This window comes from Myodes glareolus, chromosome 24 (assembly GCF_982192425.1).
Source record: "Myodes glareolus chromosome 24, mMyoGla1.1, whole genome shotgun sequence".
Taxonomy (NCBI): domain Eukaryota; kingdom Metazoa; phylum Chordata; class Mammalia; order Rodentia; family Cricetidae; genus Myodes; species Myodes glareolus.
In genome coordinates, this window is record NC_142049.1 from 38,286,270 (window position 1) to 38,311,470 (window position 25,201).

Genomic DNA, 25,201 nt, shown 5'->3' on the forward strand with positions numbered 1-25,201 from the left:
GCAGCTATATCTAAGAAAGAGAGCATTTTGCAAATTTCAATGCAGGAGGTGAAGATTTTGAAATTAGTGAATTATCTGTAGATTGAGGAACATGCATCCATATCCAAAAATGTGTGCATAAATTTGGGCAGAAAATGCTTTTCATAAAACATAAATACCTCCAGCCATGTTAAGCCAATGAAACCTTAACTATTTTACAAAGAATAATATTATGAGTTTGAAATGGATATCTACAGAAATAAACAATTTTAGTTAAATAGTTTCATCCTTAGATGAAGACTGATTTTGAGAAAAAAGGAGGAACTTTCACCTAGTTAAGCTAATAAACAGAAATTTAATTACAATGAAATCATAACCCTGATGAAGCTCACCATTGCTCAGAATGGTTTCAAAGTCCTTTTGTGAATCACAAAATTCCTGAGGAGTAATAACCGCAGGCTATGTCTGACTGACAGGAGTAAGAAACATGCCCACTGTCAATGAAACAACAAAGCAGAGTAAAGCAAAGGTTGAGAGGTAGTAATTTGAAAATTTTTATATATTTCTTTCAATATTTCTTCACAGAGCTAATAATTATTAATATTGGTTCATAAAAAAGTAATTTAATTTAAATTTACAAAACATATTTGCTTTCTATTTTTATCTCATTTTTGTATTTTCTATTTTTTAAGCATCTGGTTTTAATTTGTGTTCTTTATATTTACAACATGCAAATGACCTTTAGTTCTATTTATTTGGTCATTCATTCAATTATTCATTTATGTAAATTTTTTGGCAAACCTGACAGCAGATTCCCCCTCCATCTCTTTACCATCTCCTTCCCTTAGCCCCTTTAATCTGCTCCTCCACAGTAGTCACATAATATGGGGCATATCTCTCATGGATGCCAGAATCGCATGACATATACCTCTACAATAAGGCCAACACCTCCTCCCGTATTTAGTTAGTGTAAGGTTATCCAGTATGAGGAGTAGGTTATAGAGCAGCAACCAAACAGCATGGACAAACCCTTCTCCCATTGTCAGGGGTGACACAAGTAGATCATCTTCACGAAACCAGTATTTGATTAGTATAAAAACATCTGCCCCAATGAAAATTCCAAAACTGGAACTAAATATATTACTTTTGTAGTTTTTCCAGTTCTCAAATATCCTAGTATGCCTAATGGCAGGACAAATGAAGCTGAACCCTTATTAAAGAGGCTATTTAATATATTTAACTAATTGAAAAGGAAAGTTACAATTATATTCAGGGTGGTTTGCCATGAAATGTGCTATTTGCTAATAGATGGGTTGAAATTCTTGGAGATACAACTTTCTCAAATAAATTTGCTTTTTATTAAAGATATATATGTGTGTGTATGTATAAGTATATATATGTATGTAGACATATATATGTATCAGTTAAAATGGTGCCTACGAGAATTAGAGAGAACTTCTAATATTTTGAATCTACTTCTTCTTCAAAATAAATAATTATAAATTATTATTTAGAGAATATTTATTGATTATATTGATTTCATATAAGAAACAAAAACATGAAGGCTTCTTCCTGCAAAGATAAATGTGCAAAGAACAATAAGTCCGAAAACAAGAAAACACAAATGTTAAAATTTCAAGTATATATAATTTTTTCCTGAAATCAATTAAACAGAAACCATTTCTTTATCATTAAAACACTGTTGGCTACTAAATTACACGTGCGACTATATGGGAGAGGAGTTCAAATCTCCATTTCTTTCTACAATCCACCCACTTCTTTGGACTGCACGCCAATCAAATTAAATATATTATGCAATATAATTCAACTACATGAAAAATTATAATTGCATTTTTATTTGTATGTAATTTATAATATCGTATTGTATATAACACATTTAATTATAATTAGACTGCATAAAAAACCACACGTAAAATCAGAGAAAAAAATCACAAAGAATCACAAGAAAGATACACTTGACAGCACAGATTCACAATCAAAAATCTCCAGACAGGAATGGAGGCTTCCATGTATATAGGTAGATTCCAGGCAAAGCAGCTGCCAGCTCACTAAACCTGTCACACATTGCCAGTTTTGTCTGCTGTTAACTGGAGGCAAAAAGCAGGGTAAATTACATTTTATCCTGTGTTCCCCTGTCAATTGCTCGGCTTCTTTTCACAATACAAGGTAAGCAGGGAGACACAGATGACTCATCAGTTCAGGATGGGATCATCAATTAGGAGCAGTCCTGTGCTTTCCGGTCTTTGATTAGAGATCTCTCTTCTTATTGGTTCCTACTGGGCATAAAAAGGTCTGCACTGAGGGATGTTGCCAGTGGGGCTTTGACTAAAGTCCTGCTAAAAGCTGGACTTTAGTCAAAGCCTCACTGTAAAGAACACCAGAGAAGAAAATGTGTCCCAGAGACCTGCAGGATACAGATGCAATATGACAAACAAGGAATTTGTGAGAAGAGTCACCCGTTTCTGTTGGCAGTGCAGGAAATGTGCTGTAGTCTGAAGCCACTGATCCAGTCGTAAAATCTCCAATTCATAGGTTAGTTTCCGTTTATGTATTTTCTGAAATGATGATTTTCTTAGAAAGTCTATACATGACAACACTGGAATGTACTGATCTTATGCGCCATTAGAGGCCTTTCTAAGGTAATTGCTGTGCTGACAAATAGCCTCAGGCACCTGGGAATCTGAAAATTTCAAGTGTAAGCTTCCCCAATCAGTGTTTAGGACTCTGGCATGTCATTTCTGAATGTGATTCCAGTAAGCTGCAATCGGAAGCACAGTATCACAATCAGCCACTGGCAGGGAGGAACGGAAAATTTCAGGTAGATAGGCAGAATTCAGATCCAAGAAGTCGGATATTTGATTACCTCCTCATAATGATTTCCCTTTTGAGAGTTGGATTCTGGTCCTAGGTAAACTACATTATGTCCTGCCATCTACTTTCACTTTCATATTTTTTCTGTCGCAGCGAACATTGAGACGGAGGGAGAAATGCGTCAGCAGCTCTGATGCAGATCTCCAAGGTTACCACAGACTTTGTTCCTATTGGTGGAATTGAGATCACTCTCCTCATTGTTCCGGGGAAATATGACTTCACACACTCCTTCAGTCAGAGGCAAGGAGAATTAATAATATTGTCAGCATAGCTGGTCCTTCCTAGTCAGGCTCTGGCTCTATGCCAGTTTTCAGCTGCAAATATTTTTAACTGAAATCCGAATGTACTTTGGCCCAGACATGGAAGACTGCTCTTGACAACTACGCATAATTATAATTATAAATACATATGCATGCAAGTGTATACGTTCTTCACATAATTTAGAATTTCATACATGAGTACTCTATTTATGTTATTTCATGCTCATTCTTCCTCCTTTAAAAAATGTTTATATTAAAGTATACAAATAAATCCTTCTACATAATAAAATAATTATATTTTATTGTGCATTACAATTGTATACATTATTATTCATACTGAGTAAACACTGTTGTGATTTTGTGTAACCAATTTATCATTGACCTTTTCTAATCAAGGCCTATCAATATAACTATACAGAAAAAAAATGATCCTTTCCTTCTTAGGCTCCAATATTTTTCAGTGGTTTTTCTGCTAACAGTGTTACTTTTTGAGAGATTTCCACCTTTTTTGACTTTTCAGTAGGGGATATTATTATGCTAAGCATTTTTCATTGTTTCTTTGATTTTATTTAATTTTAATTGGCATGTAAGATTTCCAAAATTTTGCTCTTTAATACCGTAACTTTATGTGTTTTTTTATTTTTCCATTTAAATATTTAAACTGCCTCCCCTCTTCTCAATCCCCTCACTCTTCCCTACTCTCAATCCTTCCTCCCCCTCTCTGCTTGTGAGAGGGCAGGAAAGCCTGCACATGTCTAAGGCCCACCCCCCTATATCTAGGCCTAGGAAGTTGTGCATCCATATATACTAGGGTCCCAAAAAGCCAGAACCTATTTGTTTTAAAACAATTCCAAGTGCTATTATCAATGGCTTTTCCTTCAGCCCTCATTGTCAGCCACAGAGAGTCCGATTTGATCCCATGCTCATTCAGTCACAGTTCAGATTGATTTGGTTAGCCCCCATTAAATCAGGCACACTGCCTCAGTTGGTGGACCAACCCCTCACGGTCCTGACTTCATTGCTCATCTTCTCTCTACTTCTGACCTTCAACTGGACCTCGGGAGCACAGTCCATTGTTCTGATGAGCATCTCTATTTCTATCTCCAACCCTCCCCAGAGGAAGATTCTACCTTGATATTTGAAATAGACATCATGTGATAGTGGAGCAAGAACAGTTCAGGCACCCTCCTCTCTACTGACCAAGGACCAAGTTGGGGACATCCCCATGAACACCTGGGATCCCCAATAGAGTCAAGTCTCTTACCAATCCTAAAAAGCTACCTTAATGTTGATATCTTCTTCCCTGCTGCTATATCCACCCTTCCTCCATCTTCACCCTCCCACTTTCTCAAGCTCTTTCCAGTCTTTCCCTTCTCCCTTTTCTCTCCACCTCTCCCCTTTCAGACCCCCATCCCACCCCCTACCACCACCCCCATGCTCCCAACCTTTATCTGTTTTATTTTTATTTTCTGGAATTTATAGCCAATGCTTTTTGTGGGTCTATGGATAATATATTTAGGGCAGAGTTAGAAATTATATTCCTTCAGAAAAGTTGCAGATGAAGTTTCTGATTGCGTTATCACTACCTCGCTAACATTACAGAGTAGGCTTGATCATGGCTTCCTTTTAGCCAGTCTTTTGCAGGTGGCTTTCTGCAGCTCCTTTAAGAGCAGTTTTCCTGATACAGCAATAGCAGTAAGAAAAGCACATCATTTTGAAATGCTGGTATCCTGGGCAGTGTTTCGAGCATGACCTTTAGCTCTATCAAGTCATGCTGCCCCTCCCACTCTATGATGTGAAGTAAACACAGCAACACAATTTCAAAGAGTAAACTTCCCCTGACTATAAATTCTTAAATGAGATAAAGAAAATCTGGTAACTGGAAAAATTACATTATACCCACCTCTTAATCTGAACTCTGCTCCTCCACAGTATTTTCACAGTATGTAGGAGGTTTCTCAAGGACACCAGAAAACTTGCCATTATAGCTTGGCATAACACCAGGCACCTCTCCCTATATTTAGGCAGAGAAATGCAATCCTGCATGAGGCACAGGTTTCTATGTAACACCCAAAGTCAGAGGTACAAATCTTTCTCTCACTGCCAACTGGATTGGATATTTGAAATTAAATGATGAAACACTAAATACAAATCTTTGACAATGTCTAAAACAATATTATAGGTAGTTTTTGTTATGGATGATAGAGAAGGCAATGGATGTATTAATTGCTCTAATTAACTCTTCTTAAATCTTATATCAATCTCCAATTTTCAGATTTTATTTTTAGGGATAACATCTGTAACATATTTTTTTTCTGTGAAACAGATGTCACTGACTACATGAAAGTCCAATATCTGAAGATAGTCTAGAGTAATCAGAAAATATTTACCTTTCTTTCTAAATGGTTTCAAAGCAAACTTATACTGAAATAGTATTGTCATTGGCTTGTTATTCATCTCCCAAACTCTCCAGCTTCTGTTTCTCCAGTTAATCTGTTTGATTAGTACGTCATCGTGAAACAGTTCATCATGACACTGATCAAATTTACATAAGTCTTCAGTCTGCTTTCCAGGAGACAAAAGTTTATTCCAGGCATTTTTCCTGTTGAATTAACTTGGACATATGCTGCTATTTCAAAATTTAATTGAAGATTTCTTTTTCTATGAAGTCCCTCACCAGTAAGCATGTAAAAAGAAAAGGGAATTTATTGGGTCAGATTTCTCTCATCTGCTGACCAACATTTTTTATGCATGTTTGGTTTTTCCATAACAGATAGTGTCCATTTGAAGGCCAGCTATGTCCATGTTGTTTTTAATTCTTTGAGTTGTTCAAATGGGCTCAGGGCACCTAAGTTATTATTTGTCCTGCACATATCTTTGCTCTATTGCTAATAACATTTGTTCTTTTGCTCCTCAGCTGGTACCGTCTTTGAAAATAGCTTGCTTGTGAGATACACAACAAATTCTGAGTTGTCACACTACACCAGGAGGTTTCTGCATCATTGCTTGATCAAAACCAGCCCTTGTGAAGGAAGAGGATTGCTTTCCTGATGAGATTTACAGACTTTCCTAATTCTGTGAAAATCATATTGCTAAATCTCTTAAGGGTTTTTGCTCCTGCATAATTTTTCACCATTTTCTACTTCTCAATGTTGCTCACCAGGAGCAAAGGACGTGAGAGCTCCTTATTCTTTTACTTAGCAGCTTCATCCTATAGCTCTCTATGCTTAAGCTGATCATAATCAAAGAGTACTATAAATGTTTCCCCATCTAACAGCTCCTGTGGTGCATAGGAGTGCTCTGTATCGCGTCTGATCATTGCAAGGGAAACTATTTTTACCTATCATGGTGTGAATTCAAATTCACCCTTATAAGCTGCCACTTTTTAATAGAATAATTTGTGCTGATTCCAGGGTATCAAGGTCTTGAATTTTCACCTCAATTTTTCTGTTTCCTAGATCCTTGGGAAATCAAAGAGAGAGCTGCTCTACAAATTCTAAAAATTTCTCTTCTTGAAACTGTTACACATGAGCTGCTATGGTTTTTTTTTTTGAAAGTAATTTTATTAAATTATAAAAGTTTCCATTTCCGCCCCTCTTTCCAACACCCTCCCACTCCCCCCACTCCCTCTCTTCCTCCATCTTCATTCCTTAGGGCAGTCAGGGTTTCCTGCCCTGTGGGAAGTACAAGTTCCTCCCCCCTCCCTCCAGGTCCAGGAAGGTGAGTGTCCAAACAGACTGGATCCCCAAAATCCAGTATATGCAGAGGAAACAAGTCCCAGTGTCATAGTCAATGGCTTTTCAGAAAGACTTCGGGCCAGCCACATTCGAAGAATCCGACCAAATTCAGAGAATCTGGTTAGATCACGTCCTCGTTCAGTCCCAGTCCAATTGGCCTTGGTAAACTCTCATTAGATCCGTCCCCTTGTATCAGTGGGTGAGAGCAATCCTCGCAGTCCTCATTTCCTTTTTCATGTTCTTCCTCCTTCTGCTCCTCATTTGGACCTTGGGGGGCTCAGTCCGGTGCTCCAATGTGGGTCTCCATCTGTATCGCCATCCATCGTCGGATGAAGGTTCCCTCTGATCCTGCCTTCCTTGCTCACGTTCTCTTTCCTTCTGCTCCTCATATGGACCTTGAGGGGCTCAGTCCGGTGCTCCAATGTGGGTCTCCGTCTGTATCGCCGTCCTTCGCCAAATGAAGGATCTATGGTGATAAGCAAAATATTCATCAGTATGGTTATGGGTCAAGGCTGGTTCAGGCACCCTCTCCTCTGTCCAGAGAACAATCTGGGGATCTCTCCTTGGACCTGGGATCCCATATATAATCAAGTCTCCTGTAAACCCTAAAATGACTCCCTTAGTTGAAATATATTCTTCCCTGATCCCATATTCATCCTTCCTCCCTTCCCCCCATCCCGAGCTTTCACCATTCCTCCCCTACTCCCTTCTCTCTAACCCTCTCCCCTTCCAACAACCCTCCCACCCCCCCCATACACCCAAGGTTACCTGGGACTCTTGACTATTTCCTACCTCCTGGCGGATAGCTAAATAATCTTCATCAGGTTCATCTTCTTATTTAGCTTCTCTAGGATCACGAATAATAGGCTCAAAGACCTTTAATTATGGTTAGAATCCACTTATGAGTGAATACATACCGTGTTCCTCTTTTTGGGTCTGGCTTACCTCACTCAGTAAAGCGTTTTCTATTTCCATCCATTTGCATGCAAAAGTCAAGATGTCATTGTTTTTTACCGCTGAGTAAAACTCTAATGTGTATATGTTCCACACCTTTTTTAACCATTCTTCTATTGAGGGGCACCTAGGCTGTTTCCAGGTTCTGGCTATTACAAATAGTGCTGCTATGAACATAGTTGAACAAATTCTTTTGTAGTATGATCGGGAATCTCTAGGTTTTATTCCCAAGAGTGGAATTGCTGGGTCCTGAGGGAGGTTGACTCCCAGTTTCCTGAGAAACCGCCACACTGATTTCCACAGTGGCTGCACAAGTTTGCATTCCCACCAACAATGGATGAGTGTTCCCCTCACCCCACATCCTCTCCAGCATAGGCTATCGTTGGTGTTTTTGACTTTAGCTATTCTGACAGGTGTAAGATGGTATCTCAAAGTGATTTTGATTTGCATTTCCCTGATTGCTAAGGAGGTTGAGCATGACCTTAAGTGTCTTCTAGCCATTCGAAGTTCATCTGTTGTGAATTCTCTGTTCAGTTCAGTACCCCATTTTTTAATTGGGTTAATTAGAGTTTTAGTTTCTAGTTTCTCTCCAAGTGAATTTGGGGAGCTCAATCCAGTGTTCCAATGTGGATTTCTGTCTCTATCTCCATTTGTAGCCAGACTGAGGTTTTCTGGTGATATTCAAGATAATCATCAGTATGACTATGGACAAGGCCAGTTTAGGCACCCTCTCCTTCATTGTCCAGCGTTCTAGCTGGGGAAGTCACCATGGACACCTGGGAACCCCTCTAGAGACAAGACTCCTGCCAACCCCAAAATGGCTCCCTAAATTAAGATATCTTCTTGCCTGCTCCCATATCCGTCATTCCTACATCTCAAACATGCCACTTTTCCAGACATTGTCCAGCCCTCCATTCTCTTTTCTCTCCGCTTTCCCCATTACCCACTACCATGCTCCCAACTTTTGCCTGGCAATCTTCTCTGCTACCTATTTCCAGGAGGATCTATATATGTTTTTCTTTGGGTTTACCTTTTTATTTAGTTTCTGTAGGATCATGAATTATAGGCTCAATGTCCTTTGTTTATGGCTAGAATCCACTTATGAGTGAGTACATACAATGCTCATATTTTTGAGTCTGGGTTATCTCACTCAGGTTAGTGTTTTCTATTTCTAAACATTTGCATGTAAAATTCAATCTGTCATTGTTTTTACCGCTGAACAGTCCTCTAATGTGTAGATGTGTCACATTTTCTTTTTCAATTCTTCCATTGAGTGACATATCTAGTTTGTTTTCAGGTTTTGACTATTACAAATAATGCTGCTATAAACATAGTTGAACAAATGCTTTTGTTGTATTATTGGGCATCTCTTGGGAATATTCTCAAGAGTGGTATTGCTGGATCCTGAGGTAGGTTGATTCCCAAATTTCTGAGAAATTGCCGTACTGATTTCCAAAATGTTGCACAAGTTTGCATTCCCATCAGCAATGGTTGAGTGTTCCTGCATATTCCATGTAGGCTATCTGTGGTGTTTTTGATTTCATCCATTCTGACAGGTATAAAATGGTATCTCAAAGTTGTTTTGATTTGCATTTTCCTGATTGCTAAGGAAGTTGAACATGACCTTAAGTGTATTTTGGCCATTTGAAGTTCTTCTGTTTTGAATTCTCTGTTCAGTTCAGTACCCCATTTTTTAATTGGGTTAATTAGAGTTTTAGTTTCTAGTTTCTCTCCAAGTGAATTTGGGGAGCTCAATCCAGTGTTCCAATGTGGATTTCTGTCTCTATCTCCATTTGTAGCCAGACTGAGGTTTTCTGGTGATATTCAAGATAATCATCAGTATGACTATGGACAAGGCCAGTTTAGGCACCCTCTCCTTCATTGTCCAGCGTTCTAGCTGGGGAAGTCACCATGGACACCTGGGAACCCCTCTAGAGACAAGACTCCTGCCAACCCCAAAATGGCTCCCTAAATTAAGATATCTTCTTGCCTGCTCCCATATCCGTCATTCCTACATCTCAAACATGCCACTTTTCCAGACATTGTCCAGCCCTCCATTCTCTTTTCTCTCCGCTTTCCCCATTACCCACTACCATGCTCCCAACTTTTGCCTGGCAATCTTCTCTGCTACCTATTTCCAGGAGGATCTATATATGTTTTTCTTTGGGTTTACCTTTTTATTTAGTTTCTGTAGGATCATGAATTATAGGCTCAATGTCCTTTGTTTATGGCTAGAATCCACTTATGAGTGAGTACATACAATGCTCATATTTTTGAGTCTGGGTTATCTCACTCAGGTTAGTGTTTTCTATTTCTAAACATTTGCATGTAAAATTCAATCTGTCATTGTTTTTACCGCTGAACAGTCCTCTAATGTGTAGATGTGTCACATTTTCTTTTTCAATTCTTCCATTGAGTGACATATCTAGTTTGTTTTCAGGTTTTGACTATTACAAATAATGCTGCTATAAACATAGTTGAACAAATGCTTTTGTTGTATTATTGGGCATCTCTTGGGAATATTCTCAAGAGTGGTATTGCTGGATCCTGAGGTAGGTTGATTCCCAAATTTCTGAGAAATTGCCGTACTGATTTCCAAAATGTTGCACAAGTTTGCATTCCCATCAGCAATGGTTGAGTGTTCCTGCATATTCCATGTAGGCTATCTGTGGTGTTTTTGATTTCATCCATTCTGACAGGTATAAAATGGTATCTCAAAGTTGTTTTGATTTGCATTTTCCTGATTGCTAAGGAAGTTGAACATGACCTTAAGTGTATTTTGGCCATTTGAAGTTCTTCTGTTTTGAATTCTCTGTTCAGTTCAGTACCCCATTTTTTAATTGGGTTAATTAGAGTGTTAGTGTCTAGTTTCTTGAGTTCTTTTTATATTTTGAAGATCAGACCTTTGTCTGATGAGGGATTGGTGAAGATCTTCTCCCAATTGGAAGGTAGCCTTTTTGTCTTACTGACAGTGTCCTTTGCTTTATAGAAGCTTCTCAGTTACAGGAGGTCCCATTTATTCATTGTTTCCCTTATTGACTGTGCTACTGGGATTCTTCCTAGGAAGTGGTCTCCTGTGCCTATATCTTGTAGACTACTTCCGACTTTCTCTTCTATCAGCTTCAGTGTGGTCATATTAATATTGATGTCTTTAATCCATTTGGACTTGAGTTTTGTGCATGGTGATAGATATGGATCTACTTTCATAGGTTTGTATATTAAGATCTGGGTCTTCTATTGGATTCCATTGGTCAACATCTCTGTTTTTATGCCAATACTAAGCAGTGTTCATTACTGTAGCTCTGTAATAGGGTTTGTAGTCAGAGATGGTAATGCCTCCGGAAGTACTTAAACTTTATAGGATTATTTTGGCTATCCTTGGTTTTTTGTTTTGCCACATAAACTTTATTATTGTTCTCTCAAGGTCTGTGAAGAGTTTCGCTGGGATTTTGATGGGGATTGCATTGAATCTCTAGATTGCTTTTGGTAGAATTGCCATTTTTACTATGTTGATCCTCCCAATCGAAGAGCAAGGAAGATCTTTCCATTTTCTGGTGTTTTCCTCAATTTCTTTCTTCAAAGGCTTAAAGTTCTTGTCAAATAGTTCTTTCACTTCCTTGGTTAGAGTTACCCTAAGATATTTTATGCTATTTGTGGCTCGTGAAAGGTGATGTTTCTCTGATTTCCCTCTCTGCTTCTTTATCCTTTGCGTATAGGAGGGCAACTGATTTTTTGCAGTTGATCTTGTATCCTGCCACATTATTAAAGGTGTTTATCAGATGTAGGAGTTCCTTGATAGAGTTTTTAGGGTCGCTTATGTACACTATCATATCATCGGCAAATAGCAAAAGTTTAACTTTATTACCTTAAGTTTATCTGTTTTATTTTTTTTTTCTGGAAGTTTTAGCCAATATGTTTTGTGAGTCTATGGATAACATATTCAGGGCAGAATTAGATATTATGTTCCTTCATAAAAGTTGCAGATGAAGTTTCTGATTGTGTTATCACTCTCTATCAGTATAGAGTAGTCTTGATTGTTGCAGTTGTCATAGTTTTCTTTCTCTCATTTATATATCTACATTTCTAAAAAAAAATTAAGAGTAAAAATTTGACATGTGTTTAAATATGAAACAAGTAATACACTCTGAAGAGCTAAATTTTGCCAATTTTGACATTTGAATTAGCTGAAGAAATCATGCATTTTACCTTGATATGTTGTAGTCCTGTTAGTTGTTGGTTAGGCCTTAACATATTAGAAAGACTATAATTATAGCTGTAATAATGGTTTAAGAGACTGACTCTCAGATACTAATAGTGTAAAATATTGATAAATACCTCATTCTTAAGATAAACACCAAAACTTAATTTGATTAATTCTTTGTAGATATGTATGGGAGTCTCCTGAATGTTGCTCTTCTTTGATATATGTGTGAATTATGTAAAAGCAGCAAAGACACTGTAGTGATCCTACAGTTTTCATTGAATCTGTAAAAATGCAATATATATAATCAGAGGAAAGAAAGTAGTAGGGTAGTTAGTTACATATAAAAAAATCACTATCATTATATCATAATGAGATAATGAGATAATGAGAGCTCACCAAGGCCTGTTGGACTGGGACTGAACGAGGACGTGATCCAACCAGATTCTCTGAATGTTGCTGGCCCGGAGCCTTTTTGAAAAGCCATTGACAATGACACTGGGACTTGCTTCCTCTGCATATACTGGAGTTTGGCGCTCCAGTCTGTTTGGACTCTCATCTTCCCTGGACCTGGAGGGAGGGGGGAGGAACTTGAACTTCCCACAGGGCAGGAATCCCTGACTGCTCTAGGGGATGGAGAGGGAGGAGGAGAGGGAGTGGGGGGAGTGGGAGGGTGTTGGGAGGAGGGGCTGAAATGGAAACTTTTATAATTTAATAAAAAAAAAGAAAAGAAAAAAAAACAAAAAAAAACAAAAAAAATCACTATCTACTCTAAATAATAACCCTTAGGGTATTTTCTGCTTTTATGTTCATAAAATTCACAGACTTAGAGAGGGGTCTGTTCATGAACTGGTAATTTGAAATATTAACAACTGGATCTATTTCTAATATGCACATGTGAAAAAACTGGTATACTAAAATTATCAGGACATTAAGCATATACAATAAATGCAGGAGCTCTGAGATTTACTTGCCTGTTTTCAGACCACATGTAGCAAATTTCAAGGCTGTGTCATGTTATTATACTAACACATAGAAATAAAAATTTATTTTTATTTATGTATATGCACACTTGAACTATTGTATTTAAATTGTGTAAGTTTGCATATGTAATTCTTTCATTAAAATATCCAGAGAATATTCTACTGTATTATGAGGAACATTATGAATTCAAAATATTATTAGAATGGCTTATATGATTTAAAGAAATGATGAAAGGGGATAGATAGAGTTTCTCAGGTATGCTAGCTTTGAAATGATGCTCATGTGTTAGAAGAATGCCCCATATCCAAACACATAAACAAACACACACACACACACACACACACACACACACACACATAGAAACACGTACACAATTTCCCTGAAGTCAGATGTCACTGAAAAGAGAAAAATGACCTGAGGATGGAGAAATGATATTGGTGCTTACAGGAAAAATCTAGAGAAGGCATTGCGGTGTATTTTATCAAAATTTAAATGTTCATATAAAAATATCCTAAAACATGTCAAAAGTATTAATTGAGACTATTACTCTGAAATCAATGTCAAAACATGTACACATATGTACAAGCATGCAGACAAAATTTGAAATTTTGGAAGTAATATGTATATTGTATTTTTTCTAAATGAAAACATCAAATTTTTGCTAAATTATCATGACATTGTTAGATGCAATATGCAATTTTTGCATGTTCAGAACTGGGTTTTAAAATAACATTCTTTTTTAGAAAATATCCTTATTATTACACAATTTTTATGTAAAAATACATACATTTTTGTGGAGGAAGTCCAATGTTTATGTGCTGCTTTCATTGGTTAATGAAAAAAAACTGCTTGGCCTTTTGATAGAGTAGAACTTAGAAAAACAGAACTGAACGCAGGGAGAAACAAAGAAGAGGAGAGAGCTGTCATGGAGCCACTAGAGTCAGACATGCTGAATATTTCCTGGTAAGTCACTGCCATGTAGCAATATAAAGATTGATAGAAATGGGATAAGTAAAGATGTGAGAATTAGCCAAAAAGAGGCTAGAGCAAATGGGTCAAGCAGTGTTTTCTTTAATATAATTTCAGTTTGGTTATTGGGGCTAAGCAAGCCGGGTGGCTGAGATGAACCAGCAGGCTTTCCCTTAAACAATTGGTTCTCAACGGGATCAACTAAATCTATACATTATAAGAACTACAAGAAGTCTGAATAAATACAACTGCTTATTAAAATTATTTTATTTTTGCAAATAGAAATATATACATTAGAGTTATCCCAAGATATTTTGTGCTCTCTGTGGCTATGGTAAAATGTGAAGATTCCCTGATTTCCCTCCCTGCTTCTTAATACTTTGTGTAAAGGAGGGCAACTGATTTTTTGGAGTTGATCTTGTACCCTGCCACATTCCTAAAGGTGTTTATAAGCTGTAGGAGTTCTTTGGTAGAGTTTTTGTTGTCGCTTATGTATACTATCATATCGTCTGCAAATAACAAAAGTTTAACTTCATCCTTTCCAATTCGAATCCCCTTAATCCCCTTTTGTTGTCTTATTGCTATCGCTAGCACTTCAAGCACTATGCTGAAGAGATATGGAGAGAGTGGACAGCCTTGTCGTGTACCTGATTTTAGTGGAATGGCTTTGAGTTTCTCTCCATTCAATTTCATTTTAGCTGAAAGTTAAGATTCTGGGTAGCCTGAGCCACAGATTTTTACTATGATATAAAACATTTTGTCATACCCTGATGCAAGATTTTCTAATAACATCATCGAATGGATTTTTGAAATTAACTGATGAAACACTAGGTGCATATCTTTGACAAATTCAGTGAGCCCAGGAGATGGTAAAAGAATCTTTTAAATCTAAAACCATTGTGTAGGTATCTTTGGTTATGGAAGAAATAGACGGCAATGCAAGATGTAAAGCTGCAATTAAGTCTCAGTAACTCTTCTTAAATATTATATAAATCTACAATTTCCAGCTTTCTTTGTTGGGGGAACATCTTTAAATGTTTTTTTTTTTTTCCTGTAAAGCTAGCCAATGGCTATATGAGTGTCCAATATATAAGAATATTCGAATATGGTCAGAATTGTTATTCTTTTTCCTAATGGTCTCAAAACAGACTTAAAATTACAATAGTATTATTATAAGCTAGCTTTACGTCTCATGGATCCAGTTTCTGTGTCTCCAATTAATCTGTTTGGTTACTGCATCATCCTGTAACAATTCATCAGGTCCCTGAATTAACTGACATAAGTCGTCAGTCTGCTCTCCAGAAGATAGAAGTTTACTACACCCTTTCTTGTCATTGAAGTAACTTGGGCATACACTGCTATTTCAAAATTTAATAGCTCATTTATTTTTCTATGAATTCCCTCATCAGTAAGCATATGAAAAGAAAAGGGAATTTGTTGGGTCATATTTCTCTCATCTGTGACCCAACATTTTTCTTCATATTTGGTTTTCCACAACAGTCTTCATTTGACAGAGAAGCTTTGTCCAATTCTGTTCATTTCCTATAGTGTAATGCTTCTAAAATCCTATACTCCAGCAGCATTTGGATCAAAGTAGCATTTAAGCCATACTGAGTTCAGGTTTCTTTTAATTCTTTGAGTCTTATAAATGGGCTCAGAGCACCTAAGTTATTATTTTTTTATGCACATATCTTTGCTCTATTGCTAATAACATTTGTACTTTCCCTCCTCAGCATGTACCTTCTCTGAAACTAGCTTGCCTGAGAGACACACAACAAATTCTGAGTGTTTGTACTACTCTAGGAGGTCTCTGCATCACTGATTGATCTAAACCAGCCCTTGTGTAGGAAGAGGAGTGCTTTTTTGTAAGAAGAGATTTACAGTTTCCAACTTCTGTGAAGGTAATATTGCCAAATTCCTCAAGCTTTCAGCTATTGCTTAATTCTCCACCAGTTTCTACTTCTCAGCATTGCTCACCAGAAGCAAAGGACTTGAAAACTCCTTATTCTTGTACATAACAGATTCTCTCTATAGCTCTCTATGCTTAAGCTGATCATAATCAAAGAGTACTATAAATGTTTCCTCATCGAACAGCTCCTGTGGTAGATAGGGGTGTTCTGTCTTGCTTGTAACCATTGCAGTGGGAGCTACATTTTACATATTATGTGCAAATACAAACTCTCCTTTATAAGCAGCCACAAATAAAAAAGAACACTTTGTGCTAATTACATGTTAAAATGATCTTGGATTTTCACTTCAAATTTTCTGTGTTTTAGGTACCGTGCTTGGAAAACCAAAGGCCACGCTACTCTACAAATTTTAAAAATTTCTGTTTTTGAAACTGATCCTCCTACACTCCTCTGCCTTGTAAATTATCTCCAAATCAATTGAATAGTCAGTTAACTACTAATTTTCTGTCCCATTATAAATTCATTTACAATCATAATCCCTTGTTATTCAACCCATATTCACTTTCATTTTTTTCCCCAAACACTTACTCTTTACTTAACACCTGTGGTATCCTCAACGTTTTGGTATCGATCATGCAATACCTCCATTCTCCTGTTTCACTTCTGAGGATCCATCAATTATTGTCCTGACCGACCCAATTCCATACTTGTGGAAGGGATAAGGATTAATATCTAAATTTACAAGAGAAAATATATAAATTTAGAAGGACGCCCAGTAAACACTGTTATATGTCTCAAGTTTATTATTCAAAGTTCTTTTTTTTTAAAGGAGCCATGTTTTTGTTTTGTTTTTTTATATTTATTTGTTTATTATGTATACAATATTCTGTCTGTGTGTACGTCTGCAGGCCAGAAGAGGGCACCAGACCTCATTACAGATGGTTGTGAGCCACCATGTGGTTGCTGGGATTTGAACTCAGGACCTTTGGAAGAGCAGGCAATGCTCTTAACCACTGAGCCATCTCTCCAGCCCCCTATTCAAAGTTCTTATATAACTCAGTCAAAAAGTGGATTTGGAGGCAAGACCTCCTTGCCATGATACAAAGAACAAACTAAGTAATTTTCTCTCAAAATCACCAAATAGGGACCAGTCACAACCTTGGTCAAAATACCCTTTTTTCTTCTCACAATGTCCTGTAACAACATCTTACGTCAAATCATCCAAGATTACAGCCTTAAAAAAGCAATTGTAGATCTGAAGTCTCTGACCATTAGAAAAGCTGTAAAAGATTCACATAAACACATGTGAATTCATGAATTCTAAGTAATAAAACAAAATGCTTATTCTTGTGGTATATCCAAAACTAAGATGCCAATATATCTAAAGGCAAGACTAATGATGTCTGATCCTTATTAGAGAAATATTACTGAGATGAAACTTTAGATGTTTTCTCAAGGATGTTTGTCAATATTGGCTACTAACGTTCCAGAAGGTGGATTCATACTGAATGACATACATCTGGCTTAAATGAACTCAGTTGCTATTAAACAGAGAAAATAATACAATCTTCAGATTTAATAGTGATGGAAATTGGGCGGTCATTTTAAAATCAGGGATGTGATGGATTTTTTTAACCAAAATATTTGTATACTTATATAAAGAATATATTGTATGAGTAGGAATTGCATCGGAGAAAGAGAATCAAAAAGAAAAAAATTAGTGTACCTGTGAAATTGGATTTAAAACCTTATATACAAACAAACATAATTGATGATAGCATAAATATAATAGAAATTTTTAATGAAAGCATTTGATCTTATTTTATTTATCTTTAGCACACTGTGAGATTGTGTATTCCAGTTGGGTCTATCTAGAAAAGGGCTCAAAATCAATAATTCCTTCTTCCATCTCATCGTTTTTTGAGTTATAATATTGTAAATATAAATATATTATACATTATGTTCAACTTCATGAAAATATACTTATATATATAATATATGTTATATATTACACATAGAGTGTTTTTAAATTATAATTCAGCTACATAAAAATAAACAAAAATGACAAAACAGATGAAAAACAGCCATCAGTCAGATGTATGTGACCGCCCAACTTACTGTCAGAAATGTTGAGACAGAAATGAAAGCTTTCATTTACACAGCTCTAATCTAACAGAAACAACCTGAAACTCACTCAGCCAGAACACAGGGAGGAGAGAGACACAGATGATTCAGTAGTTCTGGTGGAGATCTCTATGTAAACTTCAGACCTGTGCTTTGTAATCCTCAGTTTGAGATCTCTGTCCTTATTGGTTCCTAATGTGTCTGTACTTGAATGCACGTGCTCCTCCAATACGAGGCCACAGATCAAACAAAAATGTCTGTAATGGGCATTTTGCCAGTCAGGCTACAGTCAAAAATCCAGTATTTAGCTGGATTTCGTCAAAGTCTGACTATAAACATCTCTAGACAAGGTATCGTATCTCAGAGACCAGCAAGATATAGAGACATTAGAAATATAGGAAATGCAAGAAATTTCTGAAAATTTCCATTCTTCTGCTAAGAGTCTCTTGCTCCTCTTTACAAGACAGAAAAATCTATTTATGTCTCAAAAGCAACTGCTTCAGATTTTATATTTGAGATTTCTGACTCAATCTTTGCTCTGTAATAACTGCAAGAAAGATTAACTTTGGGTATCATCACCTGACAGAATCCAGATTTGTTCTGATAAACTCCACAATCAGAGATTCTCCTGAGATAATGGCTATTGTAGGCAGTAAGTCTCACATAGCCACCTGGGTCTCCTTTAAAATTTAAAGTGTCATATTTGCTAGTCAGTTCATTTATGGAATCTGTCATGGAATTTCTGAATGTCATACCAGCAAACCACAACTAAAAAGAAAGAATGATAATAAGTCATCAGAAAACAGACAGAGAAACTTTCATGTAAATAGCCAGGACAGATGGTTAAGTATCTGGATATGGAATTGCCCCCTAGTTACCACAGGATTGTTCTCTTTTGATTATTAAAATAAGTGCCTAAATTAAATAACATTTTCCTGTCATCCACTAACAATTTCGTTGTTTCTGCCACAGCACACATTTAAATCGGAAAAATCAATCAACAGGTTCTGAAGGAGGGTCCAGACCGTTGGCTGCTCAGCCTTTCTGCCAGGTGGCTGCAACCACACACAATTGCTGGCCAATAAAGATTATTACTCCTACTCAATTTCACTGCAATTGCCTAGGTAACGTAAATAAATTATAAAATTTGAAAGTTATTCCATTACTGCTAATATTATAATTTAGAAATGTAATAAGTAATTTGCTTATACTATGGATGGTATTCTGCAGGGCTTATGTGATTTTTTATACATCTATTTAGTTGGTTGTGGCAATTAGCTATGTTTTTAAAATTACATCTCTTAGAAAATGTTTTTATAATAGAGTCAAGGATGAGTCACTTTTAGAAATGATACAGTCTTTACAGACTACTAATGAACAGCTAGCCAAATATATTAATACTATTGATAGGGATAATATTAATTGAAGAGACAAAATCCAATGTATGTTTAAGGGTCCTGAGAAATTATCTGAGATAATTCATACTGTTGAATTTAACAATGTTAATCTGTTGAAAAGTTACATTAAGATATCAGATAAACTATGTCTCTAGGGAGGTAATTAATATGCACTCTATCCAAATAATACCCAAGAATGAGACATTATCCTCACTGGACACATTTCATACCTTTGAATGATGTGTGCTGAATAAGGAACAGAAGCTAAACTGATCAATGAGGGGACTAGAACATCACAAAGAACAGAGATTTGGACTTTATAAAAACGTATGTGGTAAAAATATATGAAACAATTGAGGAAATTATTGGAACTGATGGTCAGGGAGATGAAGTACAAGAACATGGTTTAGCATCACCAGTATGGGTGACTGGGACTGAATCAGAACCGAGGTCTTCTCAACCCTGACCCACGTGTTCCAACTGCCTGGACTCATTCCTACAAACAACACCGGCTTCTAATTGTAAGTTTCCTCACTCCAGCCAGCTTATCTGAGCTTTTTTAACCTGGGATTGACCAGTCCTTCCGATGTTTCTGGGCTCAGGGGGTACTTCTCCGCCCCTTTGCTGGCGTTCATTACGGCTTTTGTCCTCTGTTAAGCCCGTGATTGGGACAGCTGGCCTGGCCAGTTCCCACCATTCCTGCAACTGGGAACCCAGGCTCCTTCCTCTTTATTTCAGTTTTTCTTCCTTCCTATCTTTCTCATGGACGTAATTGGCTGATCCGGTTCAGCCGATACCATCCCACATGGGCACCTCGGACGCCTGGGCACATGTCTGGATGGTCGCTTGCATCTCACCAGCATCTCTTCCCCATAGGCTCGAGATGCCACAGTTTTTGCGTGTTTTTCACGGTCTTGACCTGGAAAAGCAAGTCATACCAGCCTAAATATGCCTTAAATTGTCTGTTTATATGGGTTTTTCACGATTCAGACTCTGTATAACAATTAGGCAGTCCCTGGCTTTTAAAATTCCCGCGGTCTTTCCATTCAAGCCACAACACGTGGCTGCCACCATGTTCATTGAGGTCAGGTGACTTTATCGCTAGATTCACTGAGAGCCAGATCATGCGACCAAGCTCTCCCACTGTTACGGTATGTCCTGCCTTTCCTCTCCCCCTCCTCGGTGTTCACTGAAATCCTCATTAACTCTGATTGCAGGTGTTTTGCATAGTGACATGCTTTTTGATAGGGCCCATCAAAAGCATGCAGTTTGCCTAATTCCTGTTCAATCTTTCTATGTATAATGGTTGTTCATTTCATCTTGTTTCAGACTACAAAATCATAAGTCTCATTTTAAACTGGTATGTACTTTTAACTCTCTCATATTTAATATTAAGCTATTTTCTACCATTGTCAGTTCTGCCACTAATCTTAATGTTACAAACAGTTTTTATCTTTCTGTCTGTCTTTTTACAAATATGGATCTTACTTGTTAAGAGTCAATACAGTCAAACTCAAACCCAACCTTCCAGACAGATTCTATACTGCAGCTATACCTTATAATCAGCCCTCAACTGCTCAGAGATCTGGGAAATGCGATATTTAAATGTTTAATTATTTTAAAAAAACTTTTCAGAACAAAAAAAGACAGGTTGGCTCCTAGCAAGCATTCTGTTTCCTCCGAGAAGACAGAAGACAAATTGTCAAAGACCAGCGTCCATCTGCAGTTTGCTTTGACTGCCAAGTGCTGACCATTGGGCAAAAACTGCCTTTTACCTAAACTGGAGACCTCCAAACATGGACAAAATCACTGAAATTGACAGTCTAGCTGCCCAGGGCAAGGTAGGCCTGTCTTCCTAAAGATTTCTTAGTCCACAGGGTCTTCTGAAGCCTGGCAAGCTCTACATTAAACAACAAAGGTCAGATGCAACCTTCAGCGACCAAGGAGGACCCAAAAGAGTAGCTCTAGATGCCAACCAAGTAAGTTCTCTGTCATTGTATAATCAGTAACTCAAGCAAAATCTTATCTTTCTCAAAGATCTCTGACAGTCTGATAGCTAAGAGGTTTTGCCAGGTTGTCTCACCAAATAAAAATACTTTTCATTATAATTTCTGTTTTTACAAACCCAAGGAGTTCTTAATACAATATATATGTCTAAAACTTCTATTTTTCTTATGAGTTCCAGGGAGCTGAATTAAAAAACCCATCATAAACAGGTCAGATACAAAGCCCTCAATTCCCTGGTCCTAAATTTTTTTTTCTTAATTTAACTTTGTCCTCTGTTCTGCCAACACCCTAACCAGGTACAAGGGACACCAGACATTTCCATGCCACAGACACCTGTTGGGAGCAGAGACCAGCTATGCCAAAATGTGACCAGCATCCAAGCTTCTCTTGTATCTCCCTCACCCCCACCAAAGACGACAAGCAGCCTTGAGAATTCGCTGCCCCAATTCCTTCAAACTGTAATGTCTAACTTTCTACATTTTATTATAAAAAGGATCCGGGAATGTTATTCCTTTGCGGTCACTTTAAGGACTAACCACGCCCACACCAACCACTTCTGACCTCCCCCGTCGCCATCTTTTCCCTCTCTTGTGTTTCTCTCGTGTCCTGTGTACATGTGTCTTTGTTTTTCTCTATGTTTCTCTTATGTTTCTCTGTTTTCCTCTTCTTTAAGCAAAGAATGTCTCCCTCTTCTTTAAATAATACTATGTCCTGTGAGCCTTTTATCTGCCATAACTGCCCACCTGACTCCCCCAGCCGCATGGCACTGCCATCCTGGAGTTCTTACAGGGACCCACAGCCATCCTTGTCAGACTACAAGGTGCTCCGTGAGCCGCCTAGGGAATCCCATCATCATATTCTTTTTAAAGAACAATAGTCAGGGTTTCGTGCCCTGTGGGAAGTTCAAGTTCCTCCTCTCTCCCTCCAGGTCTTGGAATGTGAGCATCCAAACAGACTAGGATCCCAAAAAGCCAGTACATGCAAACGAAACAAGACCCAGTGACATTGTCAATGGCTTCTCAGTCAGCCCCCATGTCAGCCACATTCAGAGACTTCGGTTTAATCACATGCTCGTTCAGTCCCAGTCCAACTGGCCTTGGTGAGCTCTCATTTGTTCAGTCCCCTTGTATCAGTTGGTGAACGCACCCCTCGCGGTCCTGATTTCCTTGTTCATGTTCTCCATCATTCTGCTCCTCATTTGGACCTTGGGGGTTCAGTCCAGTTCTCCAATGTGGGTCTCCGTCTCTATCTCCATCCATCATCGGATGAAGGTTCCCTCTGATCCTGCCTTTCATGCTCACGTTCTCCCTCCTTCGGCTTCTCATTTGGACCTAGGGAGTTAAGTCCAGTGTTCCAATATGTGTCTCTGTCTCTATCTCCATCCATCACCAGATGAAGGTTCTATAGTGATATGCAAAATCAGCATGGTTATGGGCCAAGGCCAGTTTTGATATCCTCTACTCTGCTGCCCAGGGAACAATCTGAGGACCTCTCCTTGGGCCTGGGAACCCCTTGTGAGGCGCTGCTCGCCTCCCCCACATGGCTCCCTAACCGTGCCTAAAAGATGGCGCTGGCTCTTTGCCTTTGTAATGGCCACCTTGGAGTAAACAACTCCTTATTTGGCATCGGACCACAGTTCCTCTGATGAGTGTCTGCAGTTGCCAGGGAGCCTATGAGCTATGCCCACATGGCTAAAAATTATTGGAGAACAGAGGCTTATAAACTGCTTACGCAGAGGGTTCAGGGAAGAAGACGTTATTACCCCTAAGCTGTAACTGAGATCCTGCAATAAAACCTCTTGCTGGAAGACACTTGGTGTTGCTTCAGTCCTTGCTAGTCAAGGATGGGTGTGACATTTGGTGCAGAAATCCAGGAACCTTCTCTTCTTCCCTGAGAGCCAGAACCAGTGGCTAGCAGGGAGTGATAACTGGTAAGTCCCAGGTAAGAAAGGGGACACTTCGCCTTGATGGAAGATTATAATTTCTTCCTACCTGTAGGTAAAGGAGGAGCCGGATAAGTGCTGCTATCACAGTGGCAGGGAAAGTGCTGCAACTATAATGGCGGGTTAGGGCACTCAAGACTAGGAAGTTAAAGTGAAACTAAGTCATCGGCTACTGCTCTGTATGGAGAGCTGCTACTTGTTAGCCATTTGGTTGGTTGTTATATTTCTGTTTGTTTTGATCCTAGCTCTTGTCTGTTGTAGAGCCTGCATAGTGCAGAGCAACCAGAACATTAACATGGGAAATTCACCATCCCACCCCGTGTATACTGCTCTCAATGAGCTGTTGAGATCCAAAAATTTAAAACTCAAGCAGAGCACGCCTGCTCAATTTTTATCTGATGTAGACTTTGCAGCCCCGTGGTTTGCTATGTCTGGAGCCCTTACTGTCCCATCCTGGGACAAATTGGGTCATGATCTGGATTTTGCCTTTGAACAAGGCACCTTAAAAGGGGGAGTCAGTCCCATTTGGAAGTTGGTTAAAGGATGCTTAACAGATCAAAGATGCAGTTCGGCATTAGACACCAGTAAAGTGGCCTTAAATATCCTTCAAGGAGAGAAGTCGGTGGCAAATTCAGTCAGACAGACATCCTCGAGGAAGGGATATACCCCTGAGGAGGAGGAAGAGGATGATAAAGATAAGATATTGGATGAGAAATTCAAGTTTCAGTCAATGTATCCTTCCTTGCGTGAGAGACATCATAAGTTAAAAGACAGGGAAAACAGTTTTCCACTCCTTCTCCCAGTGACTCCTACTGCACCCCCTCCTTACGAGAACGTGAATCCAGAGGAAATAACCATGCCTCCCCCAAAGAATTCCTTACATCATTCAATTTGGAGGCAGGTTTGTGCGGAATTGATATCTTCAGGAACGGGCCCTAAGATCCTTATATCCTTTCCTGTATTCTTAGATCAGGCAGGAAATCAATTTCATGAGCCTCTAGATTTTAAAACTGTCAAGAAGATTGCTGATTCAGTCCGTACATATGGCGTTGTGGCAGCGTTTACTCTCAGGCAAGTAGAGAGGCTGACTCGCCATGCTATGACTCCCTGGGACTGGTCCAATTTGGTCAGGGCTTGCATGGCGCCGGAGCAATTTTTAGAGTGGAAGGCCTATTTTACTGAATATGCCAGCGCACAGGCGATGCTTAACAGAACGAGGCCACCACCTCAGAATGCCTGGGGCGTGGATATGTTAACTGGTACTGGTCTCTATGCTAACAATCAGGTAGCCTTACCACCCCTTGTTTTTGATCAAATAAATGCCTTGGCGATAAAGGCATGGAAATCAGTCCCAACAAAAGGGGAAGTTAGAGGCAATCTTACTAAGATTATCCAAAAAGCAGAAGAGCCATTTTCAGATTTTGTAACACGTATGGTAGAGGCAGCAGGCAGGCTGTTTGATGAACCTGATGCCATGATGCCCATGCTTAAGCTATTAATATTTGAACAAGCCACAAAGGAGTGCAGAGATGCTATTACACCACATAAAACTAAAGGATTAGAGAGCTGGGTTCGAGTATGTAGAGAGGTAGGGGGCCTCCTCTCTAATTCATGCTAAGCTGCAGCAGTTGTGAGACTTACCCTAGGAGCAAGGCCCAAATAAGGCGCTTGTTGTGGCTGTGGGCAAATGGGACATACTCATCAAGATCCCATCTGGGTCCCAGAGTGATTGGTACGCAAGATCAATCAGTCTCCAAAAGACAATGGCATTAATACTTATGATGAGCCTCCTGATGATACCCACGGTGATGATGGTGCCCCAATGGGGAATAATGTATGCCTTTC

General features: G+C 38.5%; 1 protein-coding gene across 1 annotated transcript; it reads left to right on the forward strand.

The window, feature by feature from the left end:
- Positions 1–23,651: 23,651 nt before the first annotated feature.
- On the forward strand, positions 23,652–24,974 carry LOC148118174 (endogenous retrovirus group K member 24 Gag polyprotein-like). The gene has a single exon (XM_087901356.1). The coding sequence runs from the start codon at positions 23,652–23,654 to the stop codon at positions 24,972–24,974; it is 1,323 nt and encodes a 440-aa protein (XP_087757482.1).
- The last annotated feature ends 227 nt before the right edge of the window (positions 24,975–25,201 follow it).